At 35.9% G+C, this 23242-nt stretch overlaps 1 protein-coding gene across 2 annotated transcripts in view; it reads right to left on the bottom strand.

Annotated features, from left to right (window-relative positions):
- Positions 1-23242, bottom strand: part of EPHA6 (EPH receptor A6) — an 867849-nt gene that overhangs the window by 195073 nt on the left and 649534 nt on the right. For both annotated transcript variants that reach the window (XM_042998967.1, XM_042998968.1), the window contains one exon: positions 8620-8805. In XM_042998967.1, coding sequence (XP_042854901.1) covers positions 8620-8805 — 186 coding nt within the window. The remainder of the gene's footprint in view (positions 1-8619; positions 8806-23242) is intronic.

The following is a 23242-nucleotide window of genomic DNA, read 5'->3' as shown; positions in this document are numbered from 1 at the left end:
GGAAATGTGAAATGGTACATCAGGTTTGGAAAACATTTTGGCAGTTTCTCACAAAATTAAACACATATTTATCTTTTAATCTAGTCATTCCATACCCAAAATTTACCCAAGTTAAATGTAAATATGCGTTCCCACAAACACCTGTGCATTAACGTTCACAGAATTTTACTAACAATCATCTAAACTGAAAGCAGACCATATGCCCTTCAACTACTGAATGTATCACCAAACTATGGTACATCTGTACAAAGAGATATTACTCCATAATAACAACAACAAAGGTGAATGACTCTCAAGCGCATTCTAAGAGAAAGCAGCCAGACTCAAAAGGCTTCATTTTGTATAATTCTATCTATAGAACATTCTGAAATACAACTGTTCCTTAAAGAAGTATTCTGATTAATAAACATAGAAGAGCTAAAGAAACAGAATACTCACCATTAGAAAATAGCAGTAATAACTGCTGTAGGCAAGATCTACTATGGATGATGAAATTAGTAGGGAAAAGTTTGAAAAGAAACAGGATATTTGTATAATTTAAATTATCTCCCCCCAAACATATATTAATTACAAAAGGGGAAAAGTAACTTTATACTGGGTAATCTAGAAGGCAAAACCTTAACCAAGTGATTGATGTTAGCATCCCAGGAATAAGGCATATGGACATGATGTTCACAAAGGTATATAACGTCTGTGATACTCCAGCCAAAAATTCATAACCAGAAATCAAATTATGGAAAAACAACAGACACACCTAGACTGAGGGATAGTCTACAAAATAACTGACTAGTACTCTTGAAAAGTGTCAAGGTCATGAGACAAGGAAACATTGCAGAATTGCCACAGATTAGAAGATCCTAAGGGGATGTGGGAACTCTCACAGGACCCTGGGACAGATGAGGACAGTAGTGAAAAGGCTGATAGAATTTGTACAAAATTCTGTAGTTTGGTAAATAGTTCCGTACTGATATTTATTTCTTGGCTTTGATAATAATCCTATGGTTAATGTAAAATATTAACATCAATGGAAACCGAGTGAAATTTATGTGGGAACTATACTATTTTCACAAATTTTTCTTTAAGTTTGAAATTATGTCAAAATGAAAATTGGAGAAAAGTCAGAGTAACATATTCCAACAACAACAAAATAAGCATTAAAGTATGCATCATCATGAAATTAAATAAGGAGCTTGCTACATTTTTATTAAGTTTATGGGTAGTTTTTTTTTTTTTTAATTTTTATTTTGCGGGGGAGAGGGGCAGAGAGAGAGGGAGACAGAGAATCCCAAATAGCCTCTGCACTGTCAGTGCTGAGCCCAACATGGGGCTCGAACCTATGAACTGTGTGAGATCACGACCTAAGCTGAACCAAGGGTTGGACACTTAACAGACTAAGGTGCCCAGGAGTTCCTGGATAGTTTTTTATTAGAAGCCACATATGCAAGGAGCCCATAATTATTTGCAGTGATTAAGACTTCTACTGTTCTTTATCCAGTCCTACATAAGACCATCAGGAACCTGGTGAAATTTCCTCAGTAATGACTGATTGCCTGAACTTCCAGTCTGGTAGAATGGTTCTCATGCTCCTGATGTCATGATGCAAATTTATGTCTATTATATAGAGTTATCTATAGCTCTTCTCAAATTCAGCACCATCAAACTTTTCACCAGAAGAAAAAAAAAAAAAAACTTCATCATGAATGATTTAGAAGGAATTTTTATTTTTGAAAATGAGTAAGATTTCACCCTCTAGATAATTCTATTCATTTTGATTTTGAGATATTAAAGGGCAGCATTAGGTATACATAAGATTGTATTTATATTCCTTTTTCTCTCCTAGTTCTATACTTTACAGTGCTATCTTCATATTGAGCAACTTGTTACTAGAATTTTTAAACTGTTACATCTTATTACAGTCTACCTGATAATTAGCAGGCTGGTTAGGGAAAGGGGAGAACCACAGGAAGGACACATTAAGTTAGAGGCAGATCTAGAAAGGTGATTAAACTGAATGACCTTGAGAAAACTCAGATACTTAAACACAGAAGGAACAAGAATAAATTCCTCCTGAACACTGAAGAAGTACCTTCTCTCTTGTAAATAGGGAAGCACACTCTGGCAGAGTATAAGCTGCTGCTCCCAATTAGCCTCAGTGCTGCTTGAATGGAGTGAGGCACGCAGGGCTACTAGAATATGTCATCTTGTTACTATTTCTTATAGTCACAGTTAGTTCATTTTATTTTTATTTTATTTTTAATTTTTTAAATGTTTATTTATTTTTTGAGACAGAGAGAGACAGAGCATGAGCAGGGGAGGGATAGAGAGAGAGGGAGACACAGAATCTGAAGCAGGCTCCAGACTCTGAGCTGTCAGCACAGAGCTGATGCGATGCGGGGCTTGAATTCATGAGCCATGAGATTATGACTTGAGCCAAAGTCGGATGCTCAACCGACTGAGCCATCCAGGCACCCCTAGTTCATTTTCTATTTATCAATATGTATACATTATAATTCCAAGTGGCAAATGCTTTGCAGCAAATATCCCAAGAATCCACTGAGACTCCAAAAATTGCACAATTATAATTCATCACTATTTTCAGTAGCAGCAAATAGTAGATATTAGGAGAAGAGAGAAAAGATTAAAACAAATTAGGATTTCTTCTCTTATTGCTGCCTCTCATCGTTCCTTTTGTTAACCACATTTGTTAACCACAATCTTTGGGGTAGCAGTTCTGTCATGATCTCCAAATTCTCTTGTGTCCTCAGTGATACAACCTTTCTAAGTTTTCCTGGTCTGTTTTCTTTCTCACTCTTCTCAGGGCTATTTCAAACATTCAGGAATACCCCAAGTCCTTTACCTATCACTTGAGCAAATGACCTTGCCCCTTACATGACTGAAAAAAAAAAAAGGAGGCTGGTAACTCCAGAGGTGTCTGGGACTTCTAGGTACCAATATCCTTTTCATATCATAGTTATCTATGTACCCATTAGGGCCAGCTTGGTACATTTGCATTCAGCTCCTCAGGGATTTTGAAGAGGAGGAGATACATGGAATAAATGAGGGTAAGTTTTAAGATGCTTTTGTCATTCAGCAGGAATGTAATCTACAATTCAAGAAACTGGAGAAGAATGAAACCAGAGGACGTAAATGTATGGACCTGACCCAGGAGGACAGGTATTCTGGCTTTCTTTTTCACTGCCAAATGCCTAATGCTTATGAAAGTGCCTGGCACACAGTAGTTAGATACATAATAAATATTACTTGAATGAATGAATAACATAGCATGGTAAACATCTGGAATGTAAGTAAGAAATCAACACAATCTAATTTGCATTTTAACCTATCAGTCTGACTGCAGTGTGCACATACCTTATAGTCCACTGCAATCTGACCATCTTCATATAAGCTGTAATGGGCTGTGCCCTCCTGATTGCCTCACCCAACAGATGATTCTCAATCCTTGTCTTACTTGGCTTCCCAGCTCCCTTTACTCTATTGGCCTCTCCCTCATTCTTAGGAACCTTTCTTCTAGGTTGTTTCTTCTGTATCTTTTGTAAGCTTTTCATCTTCAGTTTGCCTGTTAAGGATAGTTCTCCTCAACCTTCTGGGTAAGCTTGTCCTCCCAATAGCTTCAACTACCAATCACCATCCATCTTTTTGTTTGTTTGTTTGTTTGTTTATTTTTGAGACAGAGAGAGACAGAGCATGAATGGGGGAGGGTCAGAGAGAGAGAGAGAGAGAGACGCAGAATCTGAAGCAGGCTCCAGGCTCTGAGCTGTCAGCACAGAGCCCGACGCGGGGCTCGAACTCACGGACCATGAGATCATGACCTGAGCTGAAGTCGGACGCTTAACCGACTGAGCCACCCAGGTGCCCCTCACCATCCATCTGATGAGTACTCTTAAATTTTCACCTGCAGCCTAGACGTCCACCCAGGTTCCAGAGGGTTCCTGGAGTTCTTTAAGTGTCCCAGGCACCTCAAATACAACATCAAGTTAGAATTCATCATTTTCTCTCCAAATCTGCATTTCTCCAGAATTTCTTCTCTTGTGTTAAACCAGAAACTTGTAAGACATCTGAAATCAGTCACTGAAGTCTCCCAATTTAACTCTGGAAATATCTCTTGACTCTATTCCCTTCTTATCTTATCTAATTTAGTTTCCCATTATTTTTTACTTGGATTACTACACTAGTCCTCTCACTGTTTTGCCTACCTATGGTTTTTTTCTTTGAATATGTAATCTGTATTACATATTACTTTGCCCCTGATGTTTTGGATGCCCGAATCTGTATTACTGCTATTACTTTGCCCCTGATGCCCCGAAACATGCCAACTTCTTTCTTAGCCACAAGAGTTTCTGTTTTCTCTGCCTGAATATTCTTCTACCAAATCTTGGCAGGGCTTGATCTTTCACTTCATTCAGGTTTTTTTCTCTTTACCTAAAATTATATTCATGCATTTAATTTCTTTTGGTTTCCTCCAGTAGATAGAAGCTCTTTTTCAATACCATATTACCACTGACTAGAAGAGTGGGCACCCAGTAAGTAAATATTCACTGAATAAATGGATGAATAAATTAACAATAACTGTATCCAGAACAACACATGCCACACATCACACTGGGAAATAGTGGCCTGCTTGTCTGTTGCTCCCAGTGGACAGACACCAACAAGTGGGCTTCTCACGAACACTGAGTGCTTCTTTTCTATAGCTCTAGGTTTTAATCAGAAATAATTTCTAACACCTGGTGGTGCTCAATAACTGTCTCAGAAAACAAAGCAAAACAAACCTCTCAAACTATCTTAGCTAGCAGAATGGCTGAACTCCAGAGGCCAGTGGGTTGGGGGGGAAAACTATCTAATTTATTTTATTAGAATCAGTTTTGCAGAATATTTACCCCTACAATGTATATTCCTTATATCCAAACCTTGATTTTGCCTTACAGGAAAATTTTACCTATACATTCTCTCACAGATTGTTAAAATAAAACTTTATTAAAGGGACTTTTTGTTTCTTCTGGAACCTCTCTCTATTCTCTTTGGATTACTGATACAAACCTGAAGTTATTTAAAAAATTACAAGTGAGGTGATAAGTTACCAATGGCACAAATTTTCCTCACCAACATCTGTGACCCTCTTCCTTTGGCAAAGGAATGGAACACAAAATATTAGGGCTAAATGTGACTTTTACTGTTTTCTAGTCCAACCTGCACTTTTCAATCTTTTGTGTAGATTAAAACAAAAACCAAACAACTGATGCCTAAAGACATGGAGGACTTGGTCAAGACCCTGTAACTGGTAGCTGGACGCACACCAGGTGGAGAGGCAAGGATCACATTGGTGGCAACAGTAATAGTCAGAAATCTTGGGCAATGTATTACTTGACAAGCAGAATGCAATTCTGGAACCAGAGGGGCAGTTCTCATGCAGTTACTGTACAATGTATTTGACTGACTTGAATCTACTCCCTTAGAGCCTGTGTAGACCCACTGAAACTGTCTGAAAGGAGCCCACAGTACTCTGCCATATTTAAAGAGGTTTGGGCATGCTGGCACTTTCTTGTTATAGCTCCTGTTCTGTCCCCACAGAATGTCTTTAGGAAAGTCCTACAATGAAATGAAGTTATGTTTGGGAATTCATTTGCTATCCTCATTGGTTTCTATTACTCCTTACTAGATCTATGATTTACCTGAGATATAGTTGGTATATCTAAATTTAATTATCAGCCTCTAAGCTGGGAGATAGGCACTTCATCAGTTCTCTCTGGTTCCTTCCATCATCATGATTCAAACTGCTGGGCCAGGCTTCAGGAGTGTGGTTACTGCACTGTATGTCTTCATCATTTAACCACTATTCTTATCTTTTTTATAGGAGGGTAGTACTTTCTCTTTTGGTTAAGAAACTAATGACACTGGTGTATACCTTACCAGTTACAAATTGCTACTATGCATGCTACTAATGGCTATAAGTCTGTTCTCTAACTAATGGCTTCTATTTGCTTGTTGGACAAAAAGTATGTGCTAAGCATATGGTTTAGCTCGAGTAATCTCTGTTTATATCAGTTTTATCTTAACAGGTTAATGAAATTGTGATGTGTATCAAATAAATAGGTTCAACTTTTATCACACACACTTTTTATATAATGCAGCTTTTAATCATTTAACTTTCAAGTTTAAAATAAAAGTAGTTATATGCTTTGAATATGAAAGAGCAAAGTGTTCCCAAGAACTTTGTAATATGTATCTCTTGGAGATAAAACGTATACATAAGATAAAAAGTATCCCTATTAAGAATTTATAAAAGGATCTGATGAAGATTTTGATCTATAATTTTGCATTACTTTCAACTGAGAGTCTGAGTTTATTTCTGAGAACCCCAGGATACTCTACTAACATGACTGCATAAACTTATGCTTCATCTTTATCTTTGTCAGTATTATCTTTTATGCAATATGGTAGTCCTTAGGGAGCATTAATTGCTAGCTATCTTTTAGCTACTTAAGGGCAATCTTGGAACAATTACCATGTGTTTATGGGAATGAGGCATTCATTTATTTATTGCCTTTCTCCTAAAAATCTCATAGCACTTGAGTCAAGAAGATAAGAGTATAAATATGCCCACTTATCTTTGTGGGAATTACCCCTTTCTCTATCTCTACCATCCACCTCAGCAACAGCCCAGCACCCTTATATGGGCTCACTTTTACAAGTTCAAACTGTAATGATGATTGCCATTCAAAAGCATATTGAATCTGTCCTTTCTCAACTATCTTTTCCTCCCTTTCCTTCCCCCCACTTCTTTCTTTTTTCTTGAAATGGAACAAGGACCCTGACTTAGGAAGCATACAAATCTGGCTTTGTAGAGGTCACTGGTCCCATTTTTAGACAAGATTATTAGACATATGAAACAATCACTGCATTGGGGAGTATTTCAAATGGGCAGACACGTGCCACAGACTATCTCACTAAACCTATTCAGTTGATTTAGGATAAATAAATCTTACTACTTCATAGAGCTATATAAATCTTTTTCCTTTTCATTACTTTTATCCATATCTATATCTATATCTATATCTAGCATATAAAATATATGGCAATATGTGACATAACAAAGTCATATAATGTGATTTACCAGAGGGAGAAAACAAAGATCTGATACTGGTTTTGCTCAGTGTTGGAGGCTGGGTTACAGGAAGCAGTGTTGTAAGAGGACAAGCTCCAAAATGCAAATGTGTAAGATGCTTCCACACAGACACATGGACAAGTCCAGAACCAATGGAGAGAGCAACACAAGGACGTAAATACTGGAAGGCCCCGTTAAGGTCACTAAAGTAACAGACCAGTGCAACAGCTATCTTCAAAAGTACACTTTTGGGTCTTCCAGACTGTCAAGGCTAACTGTTATCTTCTGTTCCCCTTGGGCAGCATGTTGGTCAATGCCTTATGAGAGGGACTTAGGAGTTTCATACACATACTCAGTTGTATGCTTTTAGTAAGCTTTTATACTTGCCTGTTTTCAAATATGATGTGAAATTTTAATTTTATATAAGTGGTTTAAGAGAAATATCAGTTTTATGAAAAAATGCTTCTCAAAGATTTAAATTACTTTTTTTTGTTTTTTTTTAATGCCATTTGCTATTGGGTTTTATAAGTTATAATTTTTAGTGAATAAGGAGAAATGAGTTAAGGTTTATGTCCTGTCATTATTCAAATAAAAGTGTTTATATAGCAATCTATTTTTTAGAGCATAAGATTAATTTTATATTAAGAAATATTAAGAAAGTTCAAAGGGATGGCTTTGAGCTCACTATTTCTGTAAAAAAAGGATTTTTCCCCTCGAATTTTTAATTCTTTTTTCCATTTTATATAAATTAAAGTAATTTAGTTCTAATGGCATTTATGTAGATGGGTTCCATATAAAAATGTTTGTTTAGAAGTTCTACTTCAGATAAAGCGTCCATATTTGTATATGAAATTTATTTACAAGCAGAAGTATTTTACCTTAATGCCCTAAAATATTTTAACTGTTTCTTCTATTAATATTGAAATTTTAACAGCTTTAGAAGAAGTAAACAGCTCATAGAGATTAGAAAAATATGTAGCCCTTTACTTTTGATTCATTACTTCAAGTTAAATTAGCAAATGATTTACAGGTAATAAATACCATTTCAAAGCTGTTTGGTGACCAGTGCAAACTCTGATAATATCATAGCCTAATATCAAGATTCTGAGGGGTTCAGAAGATGATATCTGAACTACATTACCTTCTTTTTTTAAATTTTTAATATTTTTATTTATTTTTGACAGAGAGAGAGAGAGAGAGAGAGAGAGAGAGAGAGAGAGAAAGAGAGCGGACAGTGAAAGGGCAGAGAGAGGGAGAAACAGAATCTGAAGCAGGCTCCACGCTCTTAGCCATCAGGGGGCCCAAACTCATGAATGGTGAGATCATGTCTGAGCTGAAGTCAGATACTTAACCGACTGAGCCACCCAGGCGCCCTCTGAAGTAGATTATCCTCTTAATGGCTGTGGTATTGCTAGTGAGGTTTTCGTTTGTTTGTTAATTTTAAGGAACTAAGATAGAGATATACAAAAGAAGTAAGGAAGAGAATCAGTACTTACTTTTTGTGACAACACCTTCCAGTCGAATGATATTTGGGTGGTCAAACTGACCCATGATACTAGCTTCTCTTAGAAAATCTCTTCTTTGTCGATCCATGTGGCCACCTTTCAAAGTTTTGATGGCAACGGGGATCTCTCTTTTCCCTGGTGTCTTCAATCGCCCACTACAGACTTCTCCAAATTCTCCTTAAAATATGAACAAAAGTAGTTGTTTAAGCAGAATACTTACATTCCAGAAGAACTGAGTTGTCATACGGTACTGTTTTTTTTTTTTTTTTTAACATAATGACTGTCAACTGTGTCATTTCCACATGGAGATTTCTTTCTTAAAAATTAAACTTATAATGATGATGTGCTTGATCAGCATCATTTATAATGAATAATGGAATGCACTTTCATATGGTAAGGCACAGGAACTGCCATTGATAGATCTACCTGATCTGCAGAGAAATTATGACTAGCAGAATGGGTGATGCTAATGTAATTCTATAGAAAAGCAATCACTGTATAACATTTCCTGTTCCTGTTCTCAATACTGAAATATGGGCCAAATGTCTGCTCTATTCAGGGAATCCATCAGGCATGTGTAGCTGACTTGATCCTGCAGACCATATATCTGAGTTTCACTACCACCAGAAATCAATGCTAGGGTCAACTGGTACATGAACCTATTGAAATGACTACACTGAACTCAACTATAATAGGTGATTATACGGGCTAAATTACAAGTCACATGGTTGGAATACAAATATAGTAAGATAATTTATGGCTCAGCAACGGCTTCATTGGGAAGTAATGAATCGTAGGCAAATATTTATCACAAATTTAATATATATATTTAATATATATATTAAATACACATATTTAATATGTATACATATACATATACATATACATATATGTATACATATATATGTATACATATACACATATCCAGTGCTACAGTGCTGTGAGTTCAAAGAAGTGTAAGACTTGGTCTCTGTTCTTAGGAGCTTATAGTCTAGCAGAAGAGTTTAGCTGAACAAATATAACACTCAAGAACATAAGAACCAATCTCTGCAAATGGTGTATTAGTTAACTAAGAACAGTGGCAGCTAGAAGGCTTCCTGGAGCAGGTGAAACTTTTGCTGATGTTGAGCGATAGGTACGATTTGGATATTCAAGAAAAGCAGTAACGTTCCAGGCAGTGGTGCACAGAGGGAGTGAGAAAAATGAAGACAATGTTTCAAAGGTCAGAAGCCAAGGGTGGCAAGTGAGGTTATCGTGGGAAAGAAGTTTGGAAGTTTTCTTAGTGCAATGCAATAAATTCAATAAAACTTGAAATTCCAGACTTAACTTTTCTGAGGCCAATTACCTACATTTGCTTAAGAGCATGATGCTTGATCACCAATTTATTAATCTATCAAGTAAAGATAATAATAAAATCTTCCATAATTCTATAATGTCCCTTCCTCATCAGGATACTGGGAAGATCAAAAGTGATGATATATATAAAAGTGCTTATCAACTGTAAAGTGCTGTTCATGTACTTTAACTTATATGAATCTTTGGAATGGTGAAAGAAATGAAAATTAAAGTATCTTCAGTTAGTTTATTAGCTAGCAGTTCTGGCTAACAGTTCAATGGAATGTAAATTTAAGTGTAGAGAACCAAATTAAATTTTTGAAGTACCATAGATTTCAATTATCCTTATTTGGTCCAAAGAAGAACCAATTCATTATAATCAACTAAATATTGACTATACATGAATATTAACCACCTTTTGCTATAAATGCTAAGATATTTTTTAAGTGAAAAAAAAAACACTAGGAAGGAAATAAGCCAAAATATTGCTTCTAAATTATGTGTAAACATGTCTATTAGAAATAGAAAGCAGTCTAACAAGAGAGTTTACTCTATGTTAAACCAACAAATAAGCAAATAGAAAACTCAGACTAGAGTGGGGTCCCCAAGTTCAGTGCATATGATATTAGAGTTTTATAAATCTTGTTTAATTTGACATCAAAACAAGAAAAGTCTGTTTTTACTTAATGATACTCTCAACCTGTTGGAGGTTAAATGTTTCATGTTGACAGGAAAAAGAGGCTGTAGTTTTTCAGTTTTGTAATTACAAAAAAAATTTTTAAAGATTTTCTCTCAGACATTAAAAAAATGGCCATTGGTAGAGATGTTTGACATTTTACTATTGAAGCTCTGAACCTTGAGAGAAAAGGTATGTACCTATGTCTAAATTAATGTCTTATACATCCAGGCCTACTAAGGTACTTCAAATTCCTTCTTGGACCACTGTGGTTTGTTATAATAAATATCCACAATAAAACAGATATTTCTTTTTTTTTCTTTTGCCTTAATAAGTTTTCTAGTGAAAATAAAAGCTCACCAATATTTTAAAATTCCTCACCTGTCTTGAGCCCATAATGCAAGTGATTTTCTGTTAGCATTTCATAGTAATCCAAATAAACTTTTGAATGTAGTGAAATAAATAGAAAACACTGGTGTTATTTGATCAAGACAGGCAGAGTGGTAATTTTCTTTTTTTTTTTTTTTTTGTTCTCTGAAATTTATGTATCCTATTATCACCAGGTAGGTGTTTTCTTCATGTCAAACTTTGTACCATCAAGCTGTTATCACACTTATTTCAGTGACACTAAATATGGCTGCCTCAATTAAAGATCTGAGACTCCTAGTGTATTCTTCAGGCAAAGCCCAAAAACTGCAGTCAGGAAATGTATTAAAACCCTTATCTGTGGAAGGCCTGAATGTATAAGACATATCAGAGAGTAAAAATATAATCTAAATCAAATGCATAGTTTAAGATATTGCCAAAGGCTGTTCCATTATATTATTATCCTTGTAGCAAGAGTTGAGGCCCTGTACATAACCATCAGTAAGATAAATTATTCTTCACTATGATGTGTGAACATTTTTATATACTGGTTAGTGCATCATTAACTCACTGACTACAGGAATATGGTGCTAACTATAGTTTTTTTTTTCTTTTCCAATCATTGTCGCCATCATTATTATACAGGTAGCACTTATACATTGCTTAACATGAACCAGATCTAAAAACTAAATATATATTTTGATCTTGACAACAAACATTTGTAGTGGGTACCATTATTATCCCCACTTTGCAGATGAAGAAGCTGAGATACATGGGCTAAATAACCTGCCTATCGTGACACAACTAGAAAGTGGTAAAACTGTAATTTGAACTCAGGAAGTCTGGCTCCAGGGTCTGTGCTTATAACTACCATTTAGTGCTGTCTGGGATGTTTATTATTATTAATATTTTGTTATTATATTATAATAACAATTAGTATTGGATTTTCCATATAAAGTCTACATAACCAAATTAAAACCGTGAGAGAATGGTGGAGGTGGTGAGGGACCATCCATTCGGGGGACTGCCACCTCACAATCTCCTGGAAGATTTCCAAAATTTTCTCTTCCACGTCCTGAGACTCTGGTTTCCCCTACCTCCAACCCCTTGAGAGTCAATGAAGCCAAGATCCACACTCCTGATGGCTTTTTAGAACATATCTCTCAGGTATAATGAGGTATTTCTTTCCTTACACTTGCTATTTCCCTCTGATAGGAATGTTCTCCACAAAGTGTCCTCTTTCCTCCCTTGTCCATCTTCCTCAGTCCTCTATGGGGATGGTTTCTCATAAGCAGTAAAGGCCAAGTCTGAGGTCCCTCCTTCAGAAAACTTGCTCAGATAAATCCATCTAATTTAATCTCCACTACTATCAGTCCCTTTTAAATGAAAAAGAAAAAATTAGCAGCTCAACAATCAGAAGCTGTCCTCGGTCTCACAGCTGGGCTGTGTAACTCTCCTATCACACACTATACCAGCCTTGACAAGGTTACTCTGAGACCATGACAAAATGAGACAGAGCAAGGTCACTGTGTACTTTGCCTAAGCACAGACAAAGGCAAGGTCACATGCCAAAATACTAAATACGCCCTCCTCTCTTGGCTAGAATGAATAATGGCTCTTTCTTCACCAATTGTATCCTTATCCTTGTTCTTGTCTCCCCTCTGTGGAGATAAGATTCATTAAGATATTGTGGTGTAAGTCCTAAAATTAAAGCCCAATATTATGTGCTGTTTTAATATCTGGGGGAAACTGGGAAGGCCTCAAACAGCCTTCCCACAGGCTCTCCCTCCCACTCGGCTCCCATATATATGGTTCTCTAGCCAAATATCCCTCTTTACCTAATGGCTCATATATAGTTCTTCCTTATCCCCATGTAGCAGGTTTCACTTTCCTGTCAGTCTGTGGAATGATTCAAACAAGCCAATCACATCCTCCTAAGGGAAACAGAGGGTGCCTTATCCTCTTGGTACTACAAAGCCTGTCTCTTACAGCCTCCCTGTTTGTTTGGTAGGTTCCCAAGTGCAACCTCCAGGTGGGCCTGTGTAGTGTGTGGTGTCCTCTTCCTCCCTGGGCTGTGAGTACATGTAATTGATAAATATCTACCAACCTCACCTGCCTAACATAGGGTGTTGTGTTTTTGGCATCCCATGACCCTAGGGTAAGAATCCCTACCTCATCAACAGGGTGAAGCACTGTTCCTCAAAAAATTTAAAAAAAAAATAGAAATACCATGTGACCCAGTAATTCCACTACTGGGTATTTACCCAGAGAAAATGAAAACAGGATATTGAAGATATATCTACACTCCCATGTTCATTGCAGCATTATTTATGATAGCCAAGATAAGGAAGCAACCTAAGTGTCCATCAATTGGCAAATGGATAAAGAAGATGTATATATACAACAGAGTATTACTCAGCCAATAAAAAGAATGAGACTTTGCCATTTGCAACAACATGGTTGGACCTAGAGGGCATTATGCTAAGTGAAGTAAGTAAAACACCATATTATTTCACTTACGTGTGGAATCTAAAAAACAAAATGAACAAATAAAGAAAAAAGCAGAAACAGACCTATAAATATGGAGAACAAACTGGAGATCACCAAAGGGGAGAGGGTAGGGGTATAGGCAAAAAGGGGCAAAGGGGAGTGGGAAGTTCAGGCTTCCAGTTATGGGATGAATAAGTCACAGGGATGAAAGGTGCAGCATAGGGAATATAGTCCATGGTATTATAATAGTGTTTTATGGTGACAGGTGGTAGTTACACTTGTGATGAATATAGCATAACACATAGAATTGCTGAGTCACTATGTTGTACACTTGAAACTAATGTAACATTGTGTGTCAACTACATGTGTATCAATAAAAATAAATAGAATAAAAAATACTTAATACAAAACACACACACACACACACACACACACACACTCAATTATAGAATCGTTGCTGCTTTCTGGCAGCATCTAATCTAGTCTGCTTCCTTAGATTGCCTAAATCACCCAATGAAAGCCCAAATCCTTTAGTAGGTTTCATTTAAATTTCCCTTACTGACACACGCTACAGTTCCACATGTTGTGTGTTTTTCCCTTGCTAAAACGAACAATAAACCCAACTTTTTAAACTACAGTGTGTTCCTGGGATCTTTGGCTTTGAAAGTATTAGCATAATATATTTACTGTATACCATTTCTGACTATCTGAAATTTCTGTGAAATTCATGTTTAACTATTTTACACATTTGGTAGGTATTTCTCCATTTAAAAATCTCTCCTTGATCATGTCCACTATAATGTAAGCCATGAAGGCATGGACCTTAACATCTCTATTTTCTATTGTATCCACAGTGCCTAGTACATAATAAACAACTCTTTAATATTTGTTGAATGAAGGAAATGAATAAGTCAAGGGGAAAAAGCCTCAAGACCCAGAGTTGGGATATCTTAGAGGACAGGGATTTTCCAATATGATAACATTTTTTTAATTGCATAGTATCCTTTGTTTTCTTCTCATTGTGTACAGTTAAGAGAGGCCTCAGTATCTTCTGCATTCAGTTTTTTTTAACCTAATCATGCACAATCCACTTTCCTTCCTGTATGTGGAGGTAACAGGAAGAATATTTTTAAGTGTCATAGAGAGAAAGTGTTAAAAAAGAAGCGGCATAAAGGAAAAACATATAACCAATTTTTAATTTAGTTCTAGAGGGATATCTTAGTCTCTTGAGGTCTTAAGATAAATTCCATTATTATTAATGTTATCAGAAGGGTCACCTACCCAATTGTATTCAAGGACTTACAACTATTCTGTTGGATTTCTCCACAATACATAGCACACCTTCTACACATGAAAGAGAATAACATTTTTAAAGAAAATTTATAATTTCACACCAGTTGAAATGATATTTGATATTGAATGCTTCTGATTCCCTGTCACAGAAAGATTCAACATGATGCAAGATTTCTCATGTTTAACCAGACTTGTCAATAGGAAGAGTTAAGACATGAGAAAGGACAGGTTCTTAGAAAATGGGTCCTCTGTTTCCACCTTCACCACTCATTTGTTTTGTGGTATTAGAGGAAGTCACATTACTTTTTTCTGTTTTAGTATCATTGATGTGGGAGGTGGGGTTGAGGGGGGGTTAAATACCTACCACCTAGCTACTTTTTGAGAGATAAAGATTAATGTGTAAATACTTGCCAAGCTTTTTCGGTCCTAAAAAGTTTCCATGTAACCAGTAAATCTTTTAAAATTATCCTGATACCACAGAAGACATGTTAAATATGCTATTCTAAGTATCCTTCGTGACCAGGCTTTTAAAGTCTAGGTCAGGAAACATTTTGTATAAGACCTGTGAAGGAGTTTTTTAACTTCATCAAACAATGGGTAGGGACTTTTTCAGTGAATGAATTAAGTAACACATTATCCCATATTGTCCATTTTTTCCCCACACCACATTCCAAATATTAGACAGCCTCTTTTTTCTTTCTGGGCAAGTTTTTTTTTTGTTTTATTTTTGTTTTTTAAAGACATAATTCCTCTCAATTTTTGTGATTGGGATGTAGCAAGAGGACACAAGGCAGTAATTCAGAACATTAAGAAATGGCAGTTAAGTCTGATAGCAATGTGCATGTTAATCATTCCAGTTGCCTGGAAAGTTGACTCATGATTTCAGTGGATTTACCTCCCTTTCTTCCTTCCCCCAGTATTTGGAGGGCTACATTGTATTTTAATGCTTGGTGCACTACAGTGTTTCTTTACACGAACTTCCTAGTTGACGTGCCCTTTTGTTCATAATCAGCCTCCAATTTCGCGTCCCAGTCAGTTGCCAGGAGTGGCCAGACTCTATGATCATAGGCATGCCTGCAGCAACGCTTCTTAACGCACTTTTAAGACAGTATTTGATGTTTATGCATGCACACAGCAGATACATCTATTGCTGTCAAAGCTCTGTATTTGATAAAAATTTGTCTTTGTTTATATACTTGAGGCAAAAGCGGCCTTTGCTTTTCAATAAAATTCTGCCTTTCCTATTAGGCCACATGGGAGGGAGTTAAGAGGCAGGCAACAACCTGACAAGAAAATATTACGTGATTGATTCATTAATAATAACTTGAAGCTGTTTTTTCTATAAACATACCTTCAAAAGGCTGAGCTCACTGCTCCTTGATTTATCCTTCTCCATACCCTGGACTGACAATTATTCTAATGCTAGTACCTCTTGGTTTCAACTATTAACTCAGATTTCTCCTTACTAACTTTAAACATCCTAAAGGCAGAGACTATAATCTCATTGACCTTTCTATCTTAGTACCTTGCAAGACTCCTGACATCAAATAGGCACTCAGTAAGTTGCTGAATGAATGAATCTGCCATAAGCTTGAGATTTCTGTGTGTACCTCCAAGGAGGGGTTGAGGATTTAACTGTATGATTCAGGCACATGATTACTTACTATTAACTTAATTAAATTAATTAATTGAGATATAGCTGACACACAATGTGACATCAGTCTCAGGTGTACAACAGTGATTTGACAAGTCTACCCATTGTGCTGTGATCACCACAAGTGTAGCTCCTACCATCTGTCACCACACAATACTATTACAATACCATTCGCCGACTATACACTCCATGCTGTGCCCTTCATCCTTGTGACTTACTCCTTCCATAACTGGAAGCCTGTACCTCCCACTCTTTGTTCTTTTCTGCTAATACATGCTCCCAAATGCAACTCTGTCCTCAAGGAGATTAAAATTGTCTCTATTTCTGACATCACAAGTCCAGGATATAACTTACATATTGAATACTCTTATTCACAACATTTTGACTTTTCAAACTCACTGATCCCTTTACTCCCAGGATACCTTTTAAATCTAATGTATTAGCCTCTACCAAAGGGTCTCTCACACCACTTCCTTCCTTGCCTGAAGGGATATGGAAAGAGTTTCTCTTTAGACTAAATGATTTGCATTTCAAAAATCTGCGTGATGATCAAAATCGATTCTCCATTTTGCCATTCCAAGAATGATGTTAGAAATAAAATCTACTTAAGAAGTCTCTGTGACCCACAGAAAGTTACTCAATGTCTTCAAGTTTCGGTGTCCTTATAAAACATTGACTATCTGCCTTGCAGAGTTATGGGAAGTAAAGATACCTAGTACTGCCTCTAGCAGCTCCTACTACTATCATCAAATACTTCCACTTGCCCTTCAGCCACCCGCCTCCCCTCTGCGAATGAAACCCAGGACCAACCCAACCATTTGCCAGTCCCTACTCCCACAATCAGGTTGCTGAGCACTCTGCACTGGATAACAGTGTTACTAGAAACAAATGGTTCTTTACTCAACTGTATTCTCCTTTCAGTATACATACTATCTATCACAGGGTGATACCTTTCACCATCACCAACTACTGCCTCTTGGCTGTGAAGTTCCAAATCTAAACTTGTAACACAGACTCCCTCTTGAGCTTCAGACTTGTGTAACCCAGGGGCCATCTTATCATCTCCTATATTAGATTGCTTGGGCTGCTATAAAAAAGTACCATACCCAGAGTGGCTTAAACAACAGCAGTTTATTGTCTCATAATTCTGAGAACTGGGAAGTCCAAGATCATGGTGCCAGCTGGTTTAATTCCAGGTTGCAGCTCTCTTTCTGGCTTGCAGAAAGCCATCTTTGCTTTGTGTCTTCACATGGCCATTCCTTGAGAAGGCCAAACAGAGAGCTATCTCTCTTCTCTTCCTTTAAAGCCACCAGTCCTATCAATTAGGACTCCATCCTGAGGACCTCATTTATCCTTAATTGAAACTAGAAGACCTATTTTCAAATACAGACACATCAGGGGTTAGGTTTTCAACATACGACTTTTGGGAGGACACAATCCAATCAACAGCTTGGCTTAAAACCCATTTTCCTATCTTCATCTCTTATTTCATTTAGTAGCCATAGTTGGTTGAATAACCAACTCTGGCTCCCCAGAGATATCTACTTACTAATTCATGAACATATGAATCTGTGAACATATTACCTTATGTAGAAAAAGGGGCTCTGAAGATGTGTTAAATTAAAGATCTTGGGATGTGATTATTCTGAGTGATCCAGGTGGGGCCAAGGTAATCACAGGGGTATTTAGAAGAGGGAGGCATGAGGGACAGTCAGAGAAGGGATGGGATGAAGGAAACAGAGGTAAGAGTGTCAGAGAGATATTTGAAGATGCTATGGTGCTGGTTTTGAAGATGGAAAAGGGGACACAAGCAAGGGAATATAGGTGACCTTTATAAGCTGGAAGTCATGGAAACAGATAAGTTCCCAGAATGAGTCAGTACTGACAATACCCTGACTTTAACTCAGTGATACTGATTTTGGATTTCTGACTGAAAAATAAGGTGTGTGTTTTTTCAGCCCCTATTTGTGATAACATATGGATGGCTCTTAGCACAAGGCTTGGCACAGAATGAGTTCTTAAATATTAGCTTGTATTTAAGCTGGACAATATCCTCCTTTTAAGTATAATTTCTTATTCCTCTCCAATGCATCCTTTTACACTCTTCTATTACTGTCACTTCTCTCAAACTCTCACAGGGGTTTTGTCTTCATTTCAATCTCCAGTATGTATCATAGCAAACACCGTGGGTAACAACCATTCACCGAATGCATGTGTGATTCAACAGACATCCTTCCAATAGACTCCTTCATCAGTACTTTACTCTCTATGTTAAAACAGAGTCTTATTTGAGAGAGCAGCCATGAGAGAATATAATTTACCCCAGTTTGTGTGAATTCTTGCACTAGCACAAATAAGACATTTTGGAATTCAGTCAGTAAATTAAACCATGATTCAGAACTCTAGACATTTTAACATGATTTTATTTACTCTCAAGGGATAATAACAGGCAGATGTTCTAATAAAACAATAAACATTTAGAAAGTTTGCTTTGTGTTAAATTACTATCTTAACTAATGTAAACCCAATTTGAGGTACATTTTAGTCAATCACTTTTGTTTTTCAGAAGACATTCATCAAACTTGATCTTTTCCAAAAGTTTATACTTCATTATTTTACTTATTCAAAAGATAGAGTTTACCAAGTCCTAGACTACAATACGTACCATTATTATATGTACAACCTAGAAAGTAAATGTTGCTGCTAATTAAGCTATGGATGCTATCAATTATAAGAAGCAACAAAATTCAATGATACTAAAATGAGAAAATTTACTTGATCAAAAACGTGAAAGAAGAGAAGAAATCCAGAGGCCAAATAACTGGAATATAATCTCATTTTGGTGCATATCCTCCTGACCTACTTCCTACACATAAAGTTTAAATTATTCTTTTCATAAAGTTGCAGGCATAATATATAGTATTTTTCTGTATACACTTGAGACTCTTATATTTGCTTACTACTATAGTACAGGTGATGCTTGATTAATGTGGGGCTTAGGGGTGCTGACCTCAGGCAGTCAAAATATGCATATTACTTCTGACTCCCCACAACTTAACTACTGATAGCCTACTATTGACGGAAAGCCTTACCAACAACATAAATCATTGATTAGCACATATTTTTTATGCTGTATGTATTATATACTGTGTGTTTACAATGAAGCATGCTAGAGAATATACAATGTTATTAAGAAAATATGTCAAACTGAGTACTGTACTGAGTACTGTACTATAAAAAAAAAATGGTTTTTCAGTAGACTTGTGCAGTTCAAACTATGCTGTCCAAGGCCCAACTATACATGTAGCTTCCATGCTATTAAATGTAACTTATATTAACAAATCCCTTTTTAAAGAGCTTATATTCATCATCAAATTTGTTAATTGTATTGTTTATATCCTCTAGCCTCACTGATTTTTTTTTTCTTGTTGATTTAACAATTATTAAGGGAAGTGTATTAAAAACTCCTACTCCTTTGGCAGATATTTTTTTCTCAATTTCTGATTGTATTACTACTATAAATTTTTGCTTTCTTTGTTTGGAATATGCTTGTATACATCTCATTCTTGACAGATATTAAAAAGTTAAAATCCAAAACTGTTATCTCTATTACTGAATGTCACCTTAGAAAATATGAAAATATCGCATATATAGTATTAGAATAAGTAAAACTTTATCTTCAATCTAGCCATTTTAAAACTAGGAAAAACCACTATTTTAAAATATAAAATAGTAAAATGAGTAAAAGTACTCATTGCTTCCTACTAGGTGAAAATAATAATAGCTAAGTAGGTACAAGGCACAATTTTAAGTATTTTATATAAAATAACTTACATATTACAAAACTAATTATGAAATTAAAGAAAAATTTAAAAGTACTAGGACCTTCAAACTTGCTTAAATGAGCCACTGATAATAATAGAATTATATATCCATACATTCTGGAATCCTAGTGAGAGACAAACACACTCTTCTCCATGACGTCCACAAGGCCCACTGTCATTGCTGGGGTAGTTACTGCTCTCATCCAGTATGATAACCCTGTTGTCCTTAAGAATATAAATAGTACATAGAATGTAGACCTAAAAAGTTTTTACCATCTGGCATTCTTCAAACATGTTTCTTAAGCAGATCCTTATTTTTTTTAAAAAAAATGTTTATTTTTGAGATAGAGAGAGACAGAGTACAAGATGGGGAGGGGAAGAGAGAGAGGAAGACACAGAATCCAAAGCAGGCTCCAGGCTCTGAGCTGTCAGCACAGAGCTTGACGCGGGGCTGGACTTGTGCAATAGCGAGATCAGGACCTGAGCCGAAGGCAGACACTTAAATGACTGAGCCACCCAGGTGCCCCAGATTCTTAGATTTTTAATCTATTTAAAATCAATACTTTTGGTATGGTATCCGCAAGTCCAAATTCCAGACTATTTTATTTTCAATATATCCAAATTAGTCATGAATGTCAGTAACCACCCAAGATTAGATGGCACCTGTCACGTCTGAGAAGAAATATAATTGGTTTAACTCTACTAATTGAACCCTGAAAGAGCATCTGCTAAAGAAACATAAACAACATCTAGTCTTATTTATTAGATTAAAAGCTCAAGAAATGGCTGACAACTGTAATATTACCATGTTTCAAGTATTTTCTAAGTTTAACCACATAGTATTGGAAGAATTATTATTTAAAGCATTACATTTAGGGAAATGGAAGATAGAAGTAAAGAGAAATACATTTGTAATACTGTGAATGTATATCCTAAACTCTTTGAAGTTGATTCATACAGTAGAATTTTCAGAAACTTTTAAAAAGCATTTTGTGAAGGCATATAAGACTGCAAGTAGAACAAAGAAATATGCCAAATATTTCTGTTGTTGTTTATTTTTCTTTGCTCTTTTTTTAAATAATGGGAGGTCAAACGATTGCTTTGGATTTCGTTGCAGAGAAAATTGTGAATGTGACAGTATTCACGTTCATGTTAGTGAAAAAAAATGTCACAGATGCTATGTTTCCTTCTGATTATAAAAGAACAACAATCAGGAAAAAAAACAACAAAAGAGAAAAATATATTGCATTTAGTCTGAATACATAAAGAAATTTTTATTTGACATATTATAAAACTTGTATTTCCATACAGTAGCTGCTATCTTGAAATAAAAACAGGTCAGCCTATTTCTTAATCGATCACTTGCTTTTTATTAATCATAAGGAAGCACAGCATGTTCTTCCAGTAAAATATTTTGAATGGTATAAATTGATTGATTTTTAATGTTAAATGTTTAAATTTGGGAAGCTACATAGGAAGCAATTCTAGTAGTCTCACTTCATGTGGAAAATGACACTGTTTAAGAGTTAAAAAGAAGGTAGAAAGTCAGAAATCAATATATTAGAAATAAATACATTTATTTTTAAGGTATTTCAGTGCTTATCTCATTTTGTAGACCATTGAAAATATAGTAGACTTGGTCTCTGGTTAAAGATAGTAGTGTACTATATGCTTAACCCCTTTCCCTCTATGAGGCCTCTCTAATAACAGAAAAGAAAAACCCTAAGTATAAACCCTTGTGGACAAAGGATAAAACATGAGACTCCAGTGGATAAGAGTTGCAGCAAATTTTTAAAAATAGAAAGTGATTGAAGAGTAGGAGTATTAATGGGTATAGTATGTCATAGAAAGGGAGAGGGAGACAAGAGTTTGCTTTGTTGAGAGGAGAAAATTTCATGTTGGAAACACAGATGGACTGCTGGCTTAGATGTACTCATTATGGGAAAGGGCAGGAGTGAGATGTAGGGACCCAAAAAACAGTAAGGGTATAGCTTTAAAGTTTAGTACAGAAGAGTTAACCACTAACTACCATAAAATATCAAAAGGTTCTTTTCTAGAAAAAAAAAAAAGAATATTCCCAAGCAAAATAAAAACCACATACTGGCATTTGAGTATCTCCAATAAAACAACCCCCTAACCACCCAAAATGACACCTACTGTAGACATATTTACATGCTTACACAGAACCACCAATCAGTAACTATTTGTGAATATGAATGGAAAGCCAAGGATTACTGGTCATGTGAGAAGAGTATATAGTATGAAAGAGAGGCAAAAAATAATAAAACAGAAACAAGAAAACTAAAAGAAGCAATGATGATGTGTTATAATATGTTTAATCTATCAAGAAAGATCTAGACGTGAAAAGAAATAATAAAAAACTAGAGAAGTATCTGGAAATTCAATGCTAAAAAAATACCCAATAGAAATCTTGGGAGATAGAATTATGCAGATATAGTTAAAGACGTCTGCTAGAACCCAGAACAAATCTACCTACAAAGGACAAAGCAAACACCAAATATATGAATGTAATGCTTAAAATGGTAAAAACTCAATCCACGGGTTCCACAAATGACTAACAGACTAATAGAGCTCAGATGAGAAAAACCGCATGAAGGGTGGTAAGAGATACAGAGTTCAGCTATGGAATGAATAAGTCATGGGAATAAAAGGTAAAGCATAGGGAATATAGTTAATGGTATTATAATAGCACTGTATACTGACAGATGGTAGTTACTTGTGATGAATATATAGAGAGTTGTTGAATCACTATGTTTACACCTGAAATTAATGTAACATTGTGTGTTGCCTATAATAATAAAAAAGAAATTTTGATGGAAATCTTTCTAAATGTAATTCACACTTTCCTGCCCTCTCAAAGGAGAAATGGAACATAATTTATCCGAGAAAAAAAAAAGGGGGGGGGAAAGAAAGAATACTAAAAGTTTTCCAAAAGCTAGCCTCTCTGGACTGAAA

The sequence above is a fragment of the Panthera tigris genome, chromosome C2 (assembly GCF_018350195.1).
Source record: "Panthera tigris isolate Pti1 chromosome C2, P.tigris_Pti1_mat1.1, whole genome shotgun sequence".
NCBI classification, from domain to species: Eukaryota; Metazoa; Chordata; class Mammalia; order Carnivora; family Felidae; genus Panthera; species Panthera tigris.
Note: the sequence above shows the minus strand (reverse complement) of the source record. Positions and strands in the feature narration are given on the sequence as shown.